Source organism: Rhinolophus sinicus, chromosome 7 (assembly GCF_057876585.1).
Source record: "Rhinolophus sinicus isolate RSI-liver-muscle chromosome 7, RSI-T2T, whole genome shotgun sequence".
NCBI classification, from domain to species: Eukaryota; Metazoa; Chordata; class Mammalia; order Chiroptera; family Rhinolophidae; genus Rhinolophus; species Rhinolophus sinicus.
Window position 1 is genome coordinate 51,954,674 of NC_142507.1, and position 19,494 is coordinate 51,974,167.

General features: G+C 56.1%; 1 protein-coding gene and 1 long non-coding RNA gene across 8 annotated transcripts; both read left to right on the forward strand.

Annotated features, from left to right (window-relative positions):
• Nucleotides 1-1,630: 1,630 nt before the first annotated feature.
• ADAMTSL4 (ADAMTS like 4) lies at nt 1,631-12,557 on the forward strand. 6 transcript variants are annotated; one of them, XM_088799592.1, is made up of 19 exons: nt 1,631-1,961; nt 3,692-3,769; nt 4,357-4,462; nt 4,686-4,743; nt 5,054-5,409; nt 5,589-6,270; nt 6,509-6,611; nt 7,326-7,462; nt 7,836-8,040; nt 8,267-8,439; nt 8,560-8,671; nt 8,774-8,959; nt 9,153-9,282; nt 9,622-9,826; nt 10,143-10,319; nt 10,629-10,835; nt 10,936-11,115; nt 11,395-11,539; nt 11,677-12,557. In XM_088799592.1, exons 3-19 carry the CDS (start codon nt 4,443-4,445, stop codon nt 11,811-11,813), a joined length of 3,213 nt encoding a protein of 1,070 aa, XP_088655718.1. In that variant the 5' UTR covers nt 1,631-1,961; nt 3,692-3,769; nt 4,357-4,442; the 3' UTR covers nt 11,814-12,557. The 6 variants fall into 6 exon arrangements, with proteins under 6 accessions (XP_088655718.1, XP_088655715.1, XP_088655716.1 ...); XM_088799589.1 differs by lacking the exon at nt 3,692-3,769 and having other exon boundaries at nt 4,290-4,462; XM_088799590.1 differs by lacking the exon at nt 3,692-3,769 and having other exon boundaries at nt 4,293-4,462.
• Nucleotides 12,558-12,963: 406 nt separating this feature from the next.
• Nucleotides 12,964-18,701, forward strand: LOC141568694 (uncharacterized). Of its 2 annotated transcripts, none has more exons than XR_012491919.2 (3): nt 12,964-13,248; nt 17,698-17,802; nt 18,568-18,701. It is a non-coding gene; the product is annotated as an uncharacterized LOC141568694 (long non-coding RNA). The 2 variants fall into 2 exon arrangements; XR_016021774.1 differs by lacking the exon at nt 12,964-13,248 and adding an exon at nt 13,948-14,764.
• The last annotated feature ends 793 nt before the right edge of the window (nt 18,702-19,494 follow it).

Sequence of the window (19,494 nt, forward strand, 5' to 3'; positions counted from 1 at the left end):
CTGCATTGCCACAAAATCACAGGGATCTCGGGTGTCCCCAGCCAGCTTACCCACCTGCCTATGCACCTCTGAGCTTGGTTGGAAAAGCCTGGAGAGCAAGCCTGGGCACTGGGACTCATTTGTCTGTTCTATAACATTCCAATTCAAATATTTCTTTTAACCCTACAAATCCACAAAAAAACAAAACACAAATGCAATCTATAAAAAGGGATTTACTGAGGAAACAAAATATGCACGTTAAACTTCAAATAAGGATCCAGTTCTTGCATTTTAAAAGCCTTTTATATTTTCACTTCCCTCATCTCTTAGAGATAACATTTGCTTCTGTTGAGTCCAGTATTTATGTCCCCATGGCTGTCTGTACCCAGCTCGACCCAGCTCCTGGAGGCCAGAGATTATCATCTAACTGTGGCCTTACCACCAAGTACCAAAGGTGCTCACTGTTAGTCCGGTGGGAGCATCTGAGACCCTGTTATTTTATGGGGATGCAGAACAACGTTGCTTAGAACTTCTGTTTTTTAGTCTTTATTTTCATTTTTTAAAAATTTTATTGGGGAACAGTGTGTTTCTCCAGGGCCCATCAGATCCAAGTCGTTATCCTTCAATCTAGTTGTGGAGGGTGCAGCTCACTGGTCCATGTGGGAATCGAACCAGCAACCCTGTTGTTCAGAGCTCCTGCTCTAACCAACTGAGCCATCCGGCTGCCCCTATGTCTTTATTTTTTAAAGAGAAGTTATACAATATCCTGGTTTTAAAATATTGACAAGTCACTGAACAAAACAAAAGCTTTAGAATACTGAGCAGACCCAAAAATACAGGACTGTGGCTCGTGAGTAAATGGCAGATAAAAATTAAAAAATAGTGACCATTTATTAGCTACTCTATGCCAGCCATTGTATATATATTATTTATTTTTAAATGTAACTAATAACATAACACTTATGGTTACAAATTCAAACAACACATAAACACATAGTGTAAAGAGCAAAAGCCCGTTTTTCCCCTCCCCAACCCGGCACCTCTCCTCAGCTGTGGCCACATAGTCCGAGTTTGGAGTGCATTCTTCCGAATATGAATCGATATAGACACATTTCCAAGCTTACTCTGTGTGTGTGTGTGTGTGTGTGTGTGTCAGATTAGCCCCATTTTACAGATGGGGAAACTGCAGCACAGAAGGGTCCCCAGAGTTGGCAGGTAAGTACTGGAGCTGAGATTCAAATCCAGATCGTGACTCCTGAGTCAGCGCATCTGTCCCACTGCGCCCCGTGTATAACATTTTATGGGTGAAGAAACCGAGGCTCATCTAGAGGTCCCTGAGCCACCAGCAGCGCACGATGCACGACTCAAATTGGGAGAGACAGGGATGCCCGGGCTAGCGCGAGAGGCTGCGTGAAGGAGAGCGCCTTGACCCACGCGGGCATGGGGTCGCGCGGGACCATCCCAGCCGGGTACGCAGCCCCCACCTGGAGCCTGGACTCGCCCGCGTCGCTCGGGGACAGGCGCCACCAAACTCCTTGGCCCGGCGCTCGCACCACCCACTCGGAGCCGATCCGGAGGCCGGGATCTTGGGGTCCCGAACGCCAGCGGGCCCAGCACACGGGCCCAACGGCAGTGCCCGGCAGACGGCTGCCCCGAACCGGCTGGGACCGTCCCGGTTTCGCCCCCTTGAGCCGTCGGCAGGCACCCCGCACGCAGGGGTGGGCAAGGCCCGCAGCCCCGGGTGGGTGGCCCTGGCGAGGAGGGTTTGGGGGTGGCCCGCCCCCACCCGGGGGCCGCGGAGGGGCGCTGGCTGGGCGCGTGGCGGGCGGGGCGGGGGCGGGGCGGGGGGCGGAGCCGCGGCCGGAGGCGGCAGTGTCCCGAGCCGGGCTCAGGGGCCGCAGTGGCCGCCGCGGAGTCAGGCTGACTCGAGAGAGCGCCCGGGCGCAGAGGGGTTAACGGGCCGCCGGGGCCGCGCAGAGCAGGTACAGACCCTCCCTGGGACCCCCGGCCCCGGCGCCCTCTCTCCCGGGTCCCGTTAGGCCACCCGCCCCGCGCGCCCGCGCCGCCCCCGCTCCTTGCGCCCCAGGTCGCGCCATAGGCACGACCCCGGCCCCAGCTCTTACAGCCTCGGAAGATCTTCCAGTCCCTGGGGTCGAATTCCTGGGGAGGGGGCTCTGATCCCGTGGAACTCTGTCCCTGTCATCTGGGAGGAGAATCAGCCAAAGTTCCTACTAAGTCACATAGTAAAGTTGGAAAACATACCTAGGACCTCCCCGCACGCGCCGGCGCCTCCTGCCCTCCCCGGAGGATGTGTGCCCCGCCACCCCCGTCGCTCCTAGAGTTGGGGGACAGGGGCGCTGAGAGGGCAACAGGTGGGTGCCGGTGATCCAGCTCAGCCTGATGAGTAGAAGGAAAGACACCTGTTGGGATGGTCCTCCAGGACCCAGGAGTGGAGGGCACAGTGAGGACCAAGGAGTCCTACCCAAGATAGGACTCTCCCCAGCAGCCAGCCAGAAACACGTCGTCCAGCCCTTGCCCCAGCAGAGCCACCTATTTCCCAGAGGTGGGTCCCTCTGGGGGTGAAGGGGTTAGCCCTGCCCATGTCTCTCCTCCTTGATCTTCACTGGCCAGTGTGGAGGTGTGGCCAGGAGGAGCCCAGGTTTGTCCTGACCAGTGTCCAGCCTGGCACTGATGACCACTTCTGACCTCTCCTTTCCTCACCCTGGGCAGTGAGAGACACCAGATGAGAGACATGAAAAGGGGTGAGAAGCACAAAATGTGTCCTGTTTCCACACTGGAGAGGGTGTCGGCCCCCTGCCTAGCTGTGCAGGGGGGCTGGGGTAGGACTTTTCCAGAGAGAGAGCCAGGCCTGGCCCGGGCCCCAGGAGCTCACGTCACCCCCACCCCCCACCCCTCACTTCTCCAGGGAGCTGCCAAAGCCAAGCCCAGCTCAGGACAGGATTATGTGTACTGGGTAGACCCATGGAGAGACAGCAAGATACAGACCTGGGGAAATAGCAAGGGCGTGGCGAGGGGACCCCGCAGCAGAGAAAGGGCCAGCGGCGATCCTCACCCCCTTTAACCTCAAGTGATTGAGCCAGGCAGAGAGTGGAAGGTTTGGGTGGAACTTTGGCCCTTCTCTGGAGCCCCTAACCCCCCCCCCCATCAGGGTGGGGTTGCTGACCTCAGTGGTCAGCCCAGCCAGGAGAAGGCAAAGCCATCAGCAACCCCCTCCCCAACCGCAAGCAGCTGGGGTGACTCTGTGGGTCAGGTTCAACCACTGTCCTCCTGCCCTGAAATTCCCAAGTCCTGGGGTCTCAGGGAGGGCAGTGGGGCTGAGCGTTGCTATCCCCAAGCACATTCCTGCGCTTCCCTCTGTCATTTTCCGGCCCCTGGGCTGGCCCACCTCGGCACTGGCTCCCTGGACTCCTTTCCCGGGTGCCTTTCAGATCCAACAGAAACATTTTTTTTTTTCCTGGAAAGCAGAACTAATGGATGAAAGGGGGGATGGGAAGGGCTGGTATTGAGCAGGAGGGGCTGGAGGGTAAGGGGACGCAGTGGGCGAATCGGGCTGCGAGACCAGGGGAGGGTTCCCAGGGCCGCTTCCCTGACTGATGCACGCTCGACTTCAGGATGGACTTCTGGACTCTTCAGAATTCTAGGCCTGTGGTTGGGGAGCAATGGCAGCTCTAACTGCATCTCTCCTTCCCAGGTACCCCCAGTCCATCAGAGTGGTGCCTGAAATAAGGTCTCGTTGAACCAAGGCTGGTCGCTGGCCCCTAAAGGGAGGGTAAATCGCAGTGGGCAAATCACCTGCTTCTCTAGAGATTAAGCATCAGCCCACTTAGTTTATCCCTTGGCTAAAAAGTGATGGAAGCACTTTTGTGATGCCTGAGTGTTCCAGAGGAGCTTAGCTCAGGGAAGAAAAGGCTGAGAAGCAGCTGGGCAACAGAAGGCCCAAGGGGCTTCTTGTCAGCTCCTCGAGGGGGCGAGGGGGTGTCTGGCATGTCCTCCTGGAGCCTCCCTCTTCCTCCTCGCAGGTCCTCCGGGAGGGCAGGGTGGGAGTGGGGGCCAGATGAAAACCATCCTAAGAAAGATGCCTGTGCCTGAGCTGGCCTACCTGGATTAGGGAGAAGCTGAGAAGTCCCTGCAGGGCCAAGGGGAGGGTACTGAGCTTGAGACTCCCACCCTTTAGCCTCAGCAGCTGGACAAGGGCCGCGTCCCTCTCACGCTCACCCTTAGTATCCTAAGGGGTGGGCCAGGCTTCCCCCACCCCACCCTCCTCACTCTGAGATGTCCTTCCCTCTGAGGAGTCACCCCTCCCAACCCCCAGCTTTCTGGAGACCAGGGGTAACCACCAGGCTTCGGTCCCTGCAGAACACACCCCTCCACGTCCAGATGCTGGAGTAGTGTGTTTACTTCTGGTCCCCTCCTCCCTTGCCCGGAGCAGTCAAAGAGGAGCGATGGAGAAGCTGGTGGACAGGTAAGAGGTGGGTTGCCAGGGTGAAGGGATGGCTCTGACCCTGGAAGCCAGGGAAAGGAGATTACTGGGAGGGGCAGGGGTGGGGGGAAGTGATGAGTAACTTCTGCTTCCTGAGAAGTTGGCATCGGATGTGGGGAGCCTGCTGGGGTGAGGGGCTATATGGTAACACCAGCTCTGGCTCCTGGCTAATGGCCGACGTCCTCCCTCTGCCCTTCATTTGTAGGGCCCGGTTGTGTCTGATGCTGCTTCTGTCCCTCCCTCGGCTCTGCCTGGATCAGGAGGTGAGTCAGGGACCAGAGGCTGTGACCCTTTCACCTCCCCTGCCCTCCCATCCTATTTTTCCAGGCCATGCCTCCATTTTCCACAGCCGCTGATGAGCCCTGGCCCCTTTCTCTCACACTTGGCTGTCCCCAGCCTCCCCTTCTCCCCAACCCCCTAACTCCTTGCCTAATAACATCAAGTCCAACCTCTGCTACTGCCTGTGACCTTGAGCTGGTTACAACCTCTCTGAGCCTTGAGCATTAGACTACGGTCTCTGTATGGCTTCCTCTAAAATCATTCTAATTTTGTCTGACCTTTTTGTCTACATAGGTGTTGTCTGGACACGCTCTTCAGACACCCCCTGAGGAGGGCCAGGGCCCTGAGGGCGTCTGGGGTCCTTGGGACCAGTGGGCCTCTTGCTCCCAGCCCTGTGGGGTGGGGGTGCAGCGCAGGACCCGGGCATGTCAGCTGCCTACAGCTCAGCTCCCCCAGGGCCTACCCCTCCCACCCCGGCCCCCAAGACATCCAGAAACCCTGCTTCCCCGGAGTCAGGGCCCCAGACCCCAGACTTCCCAAGAAGCCCTCCCCCTGTACAGGCCACAGCCCCGGGGAAGAGGTGGCCCACTTCGAGGCTCTGCTTCCCCATTAGGGAGAGAGGAGGCCCAGGAGATTCAAGGAGCCAGGAGGTGAGGGGTGGGGCTTTGAGGGAGCGGGCAGGCCTTGGGCAAGGGGTGAGGCTTGGGATAGAGGAAAGGGGAGAAACGACGCGTGGTTTAGGGGAGCTTATCTCTGGTACTAGGAAGTGGCCTGGAGAGGGAGGGTCGGAGATGACCTGAGCTGTGAACCCATGTCTGCAACTCCTCAGGTCCCGTGTTCGAGACCCCATCAAACCAGGAATGTTTGGTTATGGAAGAGTGCCCTTTGCTTTGCCACTCCATCGGAACCGCAGGCACCCAGGGAGACCGCCCAGATCTGAGTTGTCCCAGACCTCAGAGCTTCCAGCCCTGACTCCAGGAGCAGAGCCGTCCTCTGCAAAGCACACCCCTCAAATTCAGTTCCTTCCTACGGAACTGTCTGCCCACACTCTGTCCTCCCCAGCAGAGCCCCCAGGCCCTGAAGCTGCTCAGACAGAAGTGCCCTCTAGAATCAGGCCTGCCCCCACAGGGCCCCACCCTGGAGCCCAGGCCTCTGGCAGAGAGCACCCCCTGCCCACCCCCTCCCCAGGAGAAATTGGCTCCTTCCACATGTCCCCTCAGCCAAGAATGTCAAGTTCCCAAGGTTGGGCCAGTCCCCAGGTGGCAGAGAGACACCCTAATCCTCTCCTTTCTGTGCCTCGGGGCCGAGGCCAGCAGAGCCGGGAGCCCTGGAGACCTGGGGGCATTCTTCATCGGTCCATCGCGGAGTCTCCCCCTCGCCATCCAGATGGTTGGTTGCCTCTGCTGAGGCCTGGCTCCCACTCCAGCTCCCAGTGGAGCCTGTTTGCTCCCAGTAGCCCCGTCCCAAGGTGTTCTGGGGAGAGAGAGCAGCTGAGAGCCTGCAGCCAAGCGGTGAGTTCTTCCTTGGACCCCTCCCCCTTCCATGTCTGCTTCCCTGACCCTGAGTCTGGGTCCTCAGCTTGTCAGATCTGGACCTGAGCAAACCGGGCCTTGGCATTTGACCTCTTCAGGGTAGGGGCCTTGGAGCTCTTCCAGAGACCTGACTTCCTCCCTACTCCCCAAATCCAGCCCTGATCCACACCCCCATTTTCCTCCCCAGCTTTGACTCCTCTGTATCCCCCCACCTCAGCCCTGCCCCCCTGAGCAGCCAGACCCCCGGGCCCTGCAGTGTGCAGCCTTTGACCCCCAGGAGTTCATGGGCCAGCTGTACCAGTGGGAACCCTTCACAGAAGGTGAGGTTTCTAGCCTATCCCCTGGAAGGGGGGGCTTACGATCGGAGATGATGGGATAGGAGACAGCAACCCCTCTGTTTCTCCTCTGTAGACCCTTGTGTTTCTCCTCTGTGTCAAATTCCTTTCTTATTTCCCAGGGCTTGGGTGAGGAGACAGGACAGGCCCTGAAAGGGCAGGGGGGTTTCAGACAGTGTCGGCAGAGGGGTCAGGCTGGGAGACGATGTGTCCAGATGTCCAGACGTGCCCTTTGGCTGGCTTCCTCTGGGAAGAAGTCCATCCCGGATGTGGAGTAGACATGGCATGAGAGGGGCACAGCGGAGAGATCCTGCCCAGTGGTGACGGCGGGAGCGGGGGGGTACGCCATGGATCCTGGGTGGCTCCCAAGTTACCATCCACTTGATTTTCGCCCTTTGTCAATGCGCCACCAAGACAACCATTCATGAGCACTGAACTCACATAATCAAAGGTTTCCGGTATCTTCTCTGTCAGAGTTCACAACCCTGGTCTCAGTAACTTCAGCTGACCTGACCCAACTCCTTTGTGACCCTCAAACCAACCTTTGAGGGGACAGAATCGTCTTGTTCCCTTGGTCCACAGTGACCGAGGCAACCTCAGGATGCCCCATAGCCAAGTTTCTGCCGGGGCCCTGGGGCCTTTCCCAGTTAACCTCCCACCAGGGACCCCAGCTAACTACTCTCCTACCCTGTCTCTTAGTTCAGGGCTCCCAACGCTGTGAACTGAACTGTCGTCCCCGTGGCTTCCGCTTCTATGTCCGTCACACTGAAAAGGTCCAGGATGGGACCCTGTGTCAGCCCGGAGCCCTAGACATCTGTGTGGCTGGACGCTGTCTGGTGAGGGAGGATGGGGTGTGCGTGCGCGCGCACACACACACACACACACACACACACACACACACACAGTTGTCTCGTTCATCATAACAACAACACATTAGACTGAGATCGCAAAGAGGGACATTGTCACCTGCCAAGCTGAGCAGAGCAGAGCAGAGCCAAGAGGTGAACTGCAGGAAGGCTCCCCTCAGGCACATCCAGGCTTCCCTGAGGCCGGCTGGGAGTGGGGGTGGGGCTGACAGAGAAACACATTCTCACTTGTGGTGCAAAGATCAAGATACCCGGTGAGCTGAAGGGTCCCTGGAGGACCAGGCTGGGGTGTGAGGTGGCATCTGGCTCCGAGCGACCCCTGCCTCATCCCTCTTTTCCCCAGAGCCCAGGCTGTGACGGGATCCTCGGCTCTGGCAGGCGTCCAGATGGCTGTGGAGTCTGTGGGGGTGATGATTCTACGTGTCGCCTCGTCTCGGGGAACCTCACCGACCGCGGGGGCCCTCTCGGCTATCAGAAGGTGCTGTGGATTCCTGCCGGAGCCTCCCGGCTCCAGATTGCCCAGCTCCGGCCCAGCTCCAACTACCTGGGTGAGCTTCCTGAGCTCCCTGGGCTCCCTGTCTCGGGCCCCCGCTCCATTCCTGGTCTCTTGGTTCTGCCCTCCACACGTCCATGCAGCACAGCAAACCAGTCCAAGGGAGGGAAGGAGGAAGCGAGGGAGCGTGGGGTATCTGGGGCTCTGAGTGCTTAAGGGAGTGGTGGGACAGCGGGACAGGGACGGTGACGCACCTGCCTGTCCTCATCGCCCACCTCCAGCACTGCGAGGCCCTGGGGGTCGGTCCATCATCAATGGAAACTGGGCCGTGGATCCCCCTGGGTCCTACACGGCCGGAGGAACTGTCTTCCGGTACAACCGTCCTCCTCGAGAGGAGGGCACGGGGGAGAGTCTGTCAGCCGAGGGCCCCACCACCCAGCCTGTGGACGTCTATGTGAGCTTGGGGCCTGGGGGAGCGGGACTGCCGGGAGGGGGGCCCTTCCCTCTGAGGGCAAAGATGGGGGGACACTCCTTGCCACTCCAAACATTCGTTACCTCCTCTTTTTCTCCCCAGATGATCTTTCAGGAGGAAAACCCAGGTGTTTTTTATCAGTATGTCATCTCTTCCCCTCCTCCAAACCTGGAGAACCCAACGCCAGAGCCCCGTACCCCTCAACTCCAGCCTGGTAAGACTGTGACCCCAAGACCTAGAAGGAGGGGGTGAGGATGAAAGGGGGTCTCCGAGGCAGTGAGAAGCATCCGACTTGCCTACTTGACTCTCCCTGCAGAGATTTTGAGGGTAGAGTCCGCGCCTGCTTCGGCGCCTCGCCCTGCCCGGACCCCGGGCACCCTCCAGCGTCAGGTGCGAATCCCCCAGGTGCCCGCCCCACCCCACCCCAGGACACCCCTTGGGTCTCCAACTGGATTCTGGAAGCGAGTGGGACATTCCGAGTGCTCGGCATCCTGTGGAAAAGGTGACACTTCACACACCAGCCTGTATTCCTGGCACCCGTAGCCCACGTCCCCAGCGTGGCACTCCTGATCCCAGACCCTGGATTGTGGGTCACACCTCGACCCTGTGCCAAATTCCAGCCCAGTGCCTGGGACCCCACTGACACTGGGTTCAGAGCCATCCCACCCCGCTGATTTCCCTCTCACCCACTTCAGGTGTTTGGCACCCCATCTTCCTCTGCATTTCTCGTGAGTCAGGAGAGGAACTGGATGAACACAGTTGTGCCGTGGGTGCCAGGCCCCCAGCCTCCCCGGAACCCTGCCATGGCCCCCCATGTCCCCCATAGTGAGTATGACCCACAGGGAGGGTTAGGGTCCTAGGGACAGTTGCTCTGGGCAAACATCCTCGCTGCCCAGAGGACCTTACCTGGACGCTGCACGCAACACAAGACCTCCTGGCCGAGAGAGCGCGTGCAGATTAGAAAGGCTGACATTCCATAGACAGCATGAAAACCCTGGCAGCCTGAGCCCCACCAGGGAGCCCAGACTCCAAGTGCTCAGCGTGCCCACACCCCTCTGAGGGGTCCCCACCCCCAGGCTGGGCCTCTGTCCGCACAGGGCAGCCCACACATCTGTTTTGGCCATTTGTGTCACTATCTCGTCCCCACCCTGCCCATGCCCACAGCTGGGAGACTGGCGAGTGGACGTCCTGCAGCCGCTCCTGTGGCCCCGGGTCCCAGCAGCGCCAGCTCCGCTGCCGGCAGGAGTTTGGGGGGGGTGGCTCGTCAGTACCTCCGGAACGCTGTGCACACCTGCCCCGGCCCAACATCACCCAGTCCTGCCAGCTGCGCCTCTGTGGCCATTGGGAGGTTCGTTCCCCCTGGAGCCAGGTGAGTGGGACTTGACAAGCTGACTCTCGGAGCAGGGGTTCTAGGGAGGTGGCCCCCGGGAGCTGGAGCCATGGTTTCCCAACTTCTGTGGAATCAGCAGAAACTTTTTACAAACAAGATCTCACATGGAACCCCAATCCACAAGTCAGATAAGAGACTGAACCAGTGTTGAGGCCCAGCCAGCGTCCCATGCTCACCCCACAAAGCCACGTAACCACTGAGCCAGGGACCTCAGGCAAACCCTGCTTCAAAAGCCACAGAGCTGGCGGCAGGTGAGGAAGCCTGGGCCCAGCTCCGGGGACCCCTCACCCCGCAGTGTTCTGTGCGGTGCGGGCGCGGACAGAGGACCCGGCACGTTCGCTGTGTGGGAAACAACGGAGATGAAGTGAGCGAGCGGGAGTGCGTGTCAGGCCCCCCGCGGCCCCCCAGCAGAGAGGCCTGTGACATGGGGCCCTGTACCACGGCCTGGTTCCACAGCGACTGGAGCTCCAAGGTGAGCCCCACTCCCAGGACACCCTAGCACACCTTTCACACATAAACAGTTCAATAAACATTTCCTGAGAAAGCACTTATTATGTGCTAGACACTGCTGAGGCTGGGAACACAGAAATAAGTGAGAAAAACTTCTGCTAGGGTCCTGGACCCCCACAAAGGTTCCCCTTATCTGGCTGGTACCCCTGGGACATTCCCTAACTCCCAGGGTCTGGATCCAGGACAGTCAGTCTTCAGCTCCTTTCTCGTCCCCTGTTTGTCACCAGCAGCCTCCCTTCACACAGCCCCCCTCTGCTCTGCTTCCCAACAGTGCTCCGCTGAGTGTGGGACAGGAATCCAGCGACGTTCTGTGGTCTGCCTCGGGAGTGGGGAGGCCCATGGGGCAGGCCGGGAGGAAGCAGCAGTAGGAGCCAGTGAGCAGACCTGTGCCCCAGGAAGCCGCCCCTCCGACATGCGCGCCTGCAGCTTGGGGCCCTGCGAGATGACATGGTGCTGGTACACAGGGCCCTGGGCCGAGGTGAGCTGCAAGCCTGGGAGGGGGTGCCTGCCAGTGGAGTCCCTGTGTGCAGGTGGGAGCTCCCTCTGCCCCTCACACACCCATGCTTCCTCTCCATCAGTGCTCCTCAGATTGTGGCCCTGGCACACAGCGTAGAGACGTCATCTGTGTGTCCAAACTGGGGACCGAGTTCAACGTGACTTCTCCTAGCAACTGTTCCCACCTGCCCAGGCCGCCTGCCCTGCAGCCCTGTCAGGGGCAGGATTGCCAGGACCGATGGTTTTCTACGCCCTGGAGTCCGGTGAGTGTCTGGCTCCCTGGCCCTGCTCAGCGTGGACTCCAGGGCCGGGCAGCCTCCTGTCACTATACTCCCTTGGTGCCCCAGGACAAGGCCAGCTGCAGTTTAACATTGGCCCACTTCCTGTACCTGGAGGACAGGTGGCCCGCTCCCGTGGGATGTCATAATGCCCCAGGACAGTCCCCCTCACACCTTTCAGAAGAGGAGGAGAAGGCCTGGGGTTCAGGAGGAGCCTGGGGCACAGACAGCAAAGGTCTGATTTGGTAGCGGGGGTCTCCCCAGTGTTCTCGCTCCTGCCAGGGTGGCGTGCAGACAAGGGAGGTCCAGTGCCTCACCGCCAACCAGACCCTCAGCGTCCGGTGCCCCCTTCACCTGCGGCCATCCAGGAAACGACCCTGTAACAGCCAACCCTGCAGCCAGCGCCCCGGTAAAGAACCTCCTCCCCACAGCTCCCGGTAGAGGGGATTTAGCTGAAGTGTGGGTGGAGATGAGATAGGACCCGTGGGGGTGGGCAACACTCCTCCAGAGGATGGATCTTGGTGACTCTCGTGCCTCTGTCCCCAGATGATCAATGCAAGGACAGCTCTCCACATTGCCCCCTGGTGGTACAGGCCCGGCTTTGCGTCTATCCCTACTACACCGCCACCTGTTGCCGCTCTTGCGCCCACGTCCTGGAGCGGTCCCCCGCGAAGCCCACCTGAAATGGGTCCAGGAGACCCTCTCCTTGTGGTTTCTCATGCCACCATAAGTCATCCATCAGTCTGCCCTCCCTGTACCCTCTGGCTCTCCAACCTGTCCTCGTCTCACCAGGGACGTCCCCCAGGATGGTTGAAGGTGGCAAGATGACTGACAGTGACTATCAAGACGCCTGGGTGGGTCTGTGATGGTGTGATGGTGTGTGTGCACACATGCCCCCAAATGTGTACCTGAGCCTGCATGCATGTGTGTGTGTGTGTGTGTGTGTGTGTGTCACGTGTCACAAAGAAGTTAAACAGACTGAGGAGGAAGGGGGAGGGGACAATGCCTGTTTCTGAGACTTTTCTAGGCTGAGAGGAAAGCAAGTCTGCAGCTCCTTAGTAGTAATCCGAGGTGCTTAGCGACTGGCCCCCATCAATCCCAACTTTGTGCCCAAAACCTCATTTCTCATGGTCAGGCCTCACATGTTCGAAACCACCCTTTGGTCCTCAGGCCCCACCTGCCTTACATAGTCTCTCTGTCCCCACCTCTCATAATTATCTGGGGCTGGAAGTCGGCCTCTGCCAGCCCCATCTGACCCCAGGGAGAGAGACGACCTCCCCAGAATAGGGACCAGCTGGGCAGAGGATGGAAAGAGAACGGTTAGAATAAGGCAACCTATCCCCTGCTCCCGCTCCCCACCTCCTGAAATGGTTCCCAACCCAGAACTAATTTATTTTTTATTAAAGATGATTATGACAAATGAGAAACAGGCTCTTTATTGTCCTCGTGAGAACCCGGCGCTATGGGCCGCCTAAGCAAGCAGTGTGTGGTCAGAATGAAGGGCGCGAAGGAGAGCAGCACTCAGAGCCCAGGCCGAGAGAGTTTGGGCGGAGAAAGGCTAATGAGTGAGCCCCAATCACCTGACATGGAAGGGAGAGAATCCTGGCCGCTGTAAACCCTGCAGGTTGGTCACTGACCACTAGAGGGCACCACTTCTTGCAGTTTAGGTACGGAGTTGGGAGCTTGGTTCCAGAGCGGAGGGAAAACTTCCTGGTCTACGGTGGATCTCTTGGTAGGCTGCGTCTTTCTGTCAAGTCTCTTGGACTCTGGCAGCACTTCTTACAGTTTGGGGCTGAGCTGAATGTTGCTCTGACCCTTTTCAGGGGTCTTTTTTCCTGTTCCCTTTCTTTGGCCCCGCCTTCCTGCCTCCCCCATCCTTTCTGCTATTACCCATTTCCCTACTAAGCTGTTCGTTTATGGCTTTTCAGGGGGGGGGGGAAGGGAAGTGGTTTCCGCCTTTCCTTCCCTCAGCGAACGGTTGGAGGAGGAGCCTGGCCTGGCTCTAGGGGACTTGGGCGGAGTCAAGGCAGTACTGGATGTCCTGCCAAAGACATTCTTCAGAGACGTCTCACCCTCGTCTCCTCCCTCCCGCCTCCCCCACCCAGTTCGTCTCTCAAGGTAAATAGCTTGCAGGAGGTGGTGTAAGAGTGGGCAGCCTTCTCCATACGGATTCTCCCTGACCCGGACAATTCTGAGGGCCAGTCCAGACCCCACCTCTGGACTTCCCGAGGGTCCCTGTGCCTAGGAAAGGGTCAGAGCAACAGAATCAGACTCCTCTCCCCATTGGAAACATCCCCACCCTCGCCCTCTCTGCACCTCCACGGTCTGGGCCAGGAAGACCATTAATAAAGGCCTGCAGACACAGTTGGACTCAGTGGTGCTATTTCCTGAGCACACCCTGTCCCTGGGAAGGACGAGGACTGGCCTACTTTGGCAGCTCCTTCCGGTCACACTGTGGCCCTGGGAGTTAGGTTGTCTCTGGGCAGGAAGGGGCCGAGCAAGAAGACCTTGAACTACACCTTGAGAGTGGGTGAGAAGGAGGCAAAACGGAATAGAGAGAATGGAAAATGAAACTGACTTGTAGCCCAGGGCAAGGAGGCAGTTAGGAACGAGGTACAAGGGAATCCCTGTTCAGCCTAAACAGGAACACTGGAGACATGTTGGGCTGGCCCCGTGGCTCAGGTGGTTGGAGCGCCGTGCTCCTAAAGCCGAAGGCTGCTGGTTCAATTCCCACAAGCTAAGACTGTGAACAACAGCTCTCCCTGGAGCTGGGCTTCCGTGAGCTGCTGTGTGCTGCCCTGGGCTACCGTGTGCTGCCATGAGTAGCCAGTGGCCAGTGTTGAGTGGCCGGCAGCTGGCATTGGCCGGCAGCCAGCGAGAGCGGCTGTATGCTGCCTGAGTGGCCGGTGGCCAGAGTGGCCGGCATGAGTGGCTGTCTCAGCCAGGGAGAGCTGTGTTCTACACAATTAGACTGAAAACAATGGGGAAGGGGGAGGGAGGATGACCCATCCTAATCAAACCCTGAACTTTGCACCTGCCAGGTGGCTCAGGTGGTTGGAGCGCCCTGCGCCTAATGCTAGGTCTCGGGTTCCCACATGAGTTGCGCCCTCTACAGCTAAGATTGTGAACAGATTGTGAACAACAGCAGCTTGAATTGGGGAGAGGGGAGAAGGGAAAAAAAAAAGAGAGGCGTTCTTCTGGTGAACATGTAAAGGCGTCAAAGATGTGGGGGACCAGGGAAGTGAGACCAGAGCCAGCCCAACATATACAGAGGGCTGAAGGCGAGGGAGGGGTGTTGGTAAATAGCTGGGGCCCTCCCAGCGATTCCTGGAAGCCTGTGGGCTGGGCTGGGCGGTGCCCAGCTCAGCTGACTTCCCCCAGTTTCCCCGCCCTCTCAAGGCTGTTGCTGGGCAGGTTTAGAGTTCGGCCTGAGCCTGAGGACCAATCACAGGTGGGGAAATGCAGCCACAGCCCCTCTTAGGGCACCCCAGCCTCAGCGCCGACTTTCTCGTTCTGATAGCCACTGAGCTCCAGGCCCTGACTTCTCGGGAAGGATGTGGGCTTTCACCTGGGGGTTGCCCCCTTCCCCTTCTCATTGTAAAGTTAGGACTAGTGCAGGATTCTTTCTTCTGAGGTCAGTATGGGGTCAGTGTGGAAATTTTCAAGAAAAGGAACTTGACCGCAAGCAACCCCTTTTCCTGGCCCCTTAGAGGGGAGTAGTGCAGCCAGACTCCTCGTTGTTGACCTCTGAAGCCCTCTGGAGGGACTTAGGAGACAGGAAGCTGCAAATCAAGGTCAGGGAGGTGTGGTGGAGGGGTCCTGAGGTCTGGGGCGCTCGGAGGCCTCAGGAAGGACTGAGGAAGTGCACCCCTGAGAACTGAGGTGGGGGTGGGGTGGTGAGAGGAACTATCTCGATCAGCAGGAGAGATGAAGCGTGCAGGTCAGCAAATTGCTCAGGGCTCCGCTTCATTTCCGGGTGCTTGCAAGGGGGTCGGTGTATTTGTGAACTTGTGAGGTCTCAGTTCAGCTGGGTCAGAGTTCCTCCCCCTCCCCCCTCCCCCTCCCAGCTCCCCCAGGATAATTACCCGACCAATTAAGCTGCAGCCTTCGGACTAAATTTAGCTCGTAGACCCCACCCCCGTGGGCCTCCCTGTGAGCAGGTGCTCACAGCTGCAGGGCTGGGTCCGAGACTGTCACTGTCGCCTCCATTGTCCAGATTCAGCCCGTGTGGTGACTAGGAGTGGAGCACAGCACCAGAAGTCACGTTGCTGTGTCTCCACCTAAAGTACCTCTGTCAGAAGCTCTTTGGAGGAGAGCTGTGCTTGGAGGACCTAGGCAGACCTGGAGGGAGGGCACAGGGTAGAGAACCAGATCCTCTTTCATTTCTTACTTTTCTCCCCAGTTTTACAGACAGACTTCATTTTAACTGAACAGCCTCCCCAGGGAAGTGAACTGAATCAGGGAGACCTTTTCTCTGAACCATGAGAATCATGCAAGACTAGAGATTGTAGTGTGGGGCTGTGTGTGTGGTGGGGGTGGGGGTGGGGGTTTCACCCTCTCTCCTACTCAAATGACCCAGTCAGCTGGGTGGGGAAGTTAGAGCCCAGGGGGCTTATTTGTCAGGCAGGTGTCACCTTTAAAGGGTGGGAGGCACCTTGTACAGGAAGTAGAAAGCCTCAGGAAAGTACCTAAGTTTAAGTTTGTCAACAAGAGTGATATTTGTGTTAACCTCAAACTAGACAGCACAAATCATGAATCTGACTTTGGGCCCTTTGACCCAGGAGACCAGGGAAAACTCGAGGGTGTTTCAGAGCTGAGGTCTGAAGGTAGAAAGGATTTGAGGGAGGGATGTGCAAGGCTAGTCCAAACAAGGTGTGCATGAGCCATGGCAGTCAGATCACTCAGCTGGAGGGGAAGGGCAGGGATAGCCTGGAACCAGCCAGGCCAGAGCATTTTCTCAGCGAGCACCAAAGGACGGTGCAGTTTGGCCTGGGAAAGAACCTTGGTACTTAGGAGGATGGGCTCCATATTAGTATTAGGAAGGTCCCAGGTCCTTAGGAGGATGGGCTCCATATTAGGAAGGTCCCAGGTCCTTGGGAGGATGGGCTCCATATTAGGAAGGTCACAGGTCAGGGTTAGAATGTGTGTGTGTTTACTCTTCTGAGCCTTGCCTGGCTCTCTTGATGAGACAGCTCTATAGAACTTTGAGTGAGGAGGAAAAGAAACTGGGGGAAAGAGTGTGGGGTTACTCATAAAAAGGAACAGACTGTGTCCCTGGGATCCCTAGGCTAAAAGGCAGGGTGGGGGAGGCAGAGTACCCTTTCTTTCATCTCTCCTCCCCCCACCCCCACCCCCTCCCAGTACCGATTCTTGGTTGCCTGTGGCTTTCATCACGTAGTGAAGCTCCTTTTTAGCTCTAGTACAGGAGTGAGCAATCTTTTTCTTCAAAGGACCACCGAGTGAGTAATTCAAATAGCATACAGCAGATTAACAGGAAAAAAAATTTTAATAGTGCGCATGGTGAATTAACGTAAGTACAAAAATTCCAAAGGCAAAAATTCAAAGTGAGGCAAAATGAGGTCTGTCATTTTGGACTAAGGAGGGGGAGGTAGGTGAGGGAGACCAACGTTTTGTCACCCCAAAATATGCCTTTTGGGATACTGATTTTAAGCTGGTTTTTAAGAAACAAAAGACTCCCCAAAAACCTTTGACTTTCCCCCTAACTGCTTAAAAGTCCATCCGGTAATAAATGTTGGACGTTTTCTCCTGTTAATCTGCTGTCTCTGTTAACTGGATTATTAGCCCCGCCAGAAGAATTTAGAAAGGTGGGAGGAAAATGATTTCTTGAGCTCCCACCTGGGCAACTCACAGGTAGATGAGAAAGAGCAAACATTTGGCAAACAAATACTTGCAGGCCACCCAGACAGAATGGGACCAAAGAGGAATCTAGCAAACAGGTATTTGCTTGGATCCCCCCTGTCTGCCACACTTAACTCACGCGTGCTAAGGTGATTACGCTTTCTGAAGCAGATTTATCTATCTGAATCTCTTTAGGCAGATAGGGGGGAGGTAAAAAAACTCTTCCTGAATTTGTTGATTTCTTTGTTCTGTTATTCAGTTTCACTCCTATAGGCTACCCTTTATGAAAACACTGTTAAATGGGCCACAGTGCCCCAGAACTTGCATGGTGTTCAGTGTTGTTGTTTTCAAATGCCTTTCATGACTTTTGAGAATTTTAGGAAAATCCTGCCTTAAATTTTATTTTTCACCCCAAAGTTGCAAGGAATTAAAAATCCTTTCACGTGTATTCAGTATTTGGGTCCAAGTATGTCACGAAAATAAATATACTTGTTCTTTGTTTAAGGTACACTGTCGTGGCAAACATATGCTTATGTATTACTAATTGAGTCATAGTTTTCCTAGGACAAACTTTGTCAGAGTTGTGTGTTATGTTAATATGTTCTCTGCTTAAAAGCAGGACAGCTGCATTTCTTTTTAAAAGAATCTAAATCAGGGATTGCTTCTGAATCCTTATTCCACATTAGTTTTTCTCCAATTCACTTGCAGTGGTGTCACCTTCACGGCTCAGGATGGGGAAAGAAAGATGCAGGTGTCCATCCTGGTTCAGACCTGACCCAAACTTGGAGGAGGGGGGAAGGGACAAGGAAGCAGGTAAGCCGCCTTCTCCTCCCCACCTCCCCAGGCTCCTCTGTAGTTTGGTTCCTTAAAGCTGAACACAGACACCTCATTTCAAAACACAAACCGAGACAAAACCTCATTTCAACACTAAGTCCTTCCCCTCTTTCTGTTTCTCTGTTGGCCTTATGCGGGATTTCTGAGAAATGAGAAAATGTCACCTCCCACAGTCTCAATCTACAGTTTTCTTTCTTCAAATGACAAAAAGGAGAGGGTTAGTGGAAAGGAGATGCTTAAGCATACAGTATTAATCCAAAACTGAAAGAGAAATGCACTTCCCATCAGTGGATGTGGGCCCACCTTGCCTTAGATCTGGACTTTCAGAGTCTAAGGAAATAAACAAGCTATCCTCCCAGGAAATTTCAGTAACAAGCAGTGAAACCTAACAGCTGCTCCTTGCAGGAACCCAGCTGTCTCCCCATCGCCCCCCCCCTCACACCACCCCCCACTGCTACGGAGGTTGGAGATTCAAAGGTGGGTAGGAACTGCTCCAGGCAACCTCAGGAATAGAGGTGTGAGCTAAGGATGGAATGCAAGAGAGATCTGAGCACAGAAATTTAGGAATAAAGTGCATTATAAAAGCAATGTTTCCTAGGGAAAAGCCCCATCTCCCCTCCCACTCCCACCCCCCAAATCTGAACACTTGAGAGTCATACTAGCCTGGTAGGGGAGACTATGAAATGTGTAGCAATGTTTTCGAAACCAGCTTCTTCTACTAGACAAAATTACCTTTTTTTTTAGGGGCACAGAATTGAAAGGTTTCTTAATCACAATAAAACGGAAAACTCATCTAATCCAGGATGAAACCCAACGGTTAAACATTCTTTTCCTTGTCTGCGTCCTTGGCTCCCTTTCCCAGCACACCTTGTCCCAGGCTAGCTTGAATAAACATACATGTGACCACACGAGGGCGGGAAGAAAACCTAGTGGGGGTGGTGAAATTCTGAATGGAATGCAGCCCCAGCTAGTTAGGGGCCAGAGCTGAGACCTCTGGCACTGGCTGTGGGTTTATACAGGCAGCGAAGCCAAAACAATGACCTCACGGGCGGCAAGAATGCAGCCCGTGGAGAAGTCTGGGCAGTCAGAGCAAACTGGTTTTTTGAACCAGGATGGGAATAGCTGTGAGAGAGTCTCCCACGGGAACAGGATTAGGGAGAGAAAAGCCACAGTATTTGGGTGTCCAGTTAAATAACTGTGTGTTTGGGGGGGCTGCTCTCAGGCCTATACTCAAACCCTCGTTTCCTTCCCCTGGTAATGAGAACAGGGGTGCGGTCAGATGATCCCGACGGGTGAGATCACGTATGAGTGACCGACCTATTCGAAGGGATGCTTTTAAGACAACTTGACTCAAAACAGGTCTGCCAGGGCCAACTCCTGCTCTCCGGATCCAGTGGTGGCTGTCATACTGAGATTGTGTTCAGGGTCACCATTTTAACACGATAGAAGAAACAATCAATGAAGTCTGTCTTCTTTACTTCTCAAACAAACGCAGAGCACCCAGCTGCGTCATCTACACCAGTCAGACCTCTAAGACCAGAGGTTCATTTTTCCTACCAGTGTTTTCCAGTATTTTTATGTAAGACCCCCAGTGGAAGGAACTGAAGAGATGCTCTATGCACTGGCCATGTCCCGTGAAGGGGAAGAAGGCAGGGAGGACAGACGAAATGC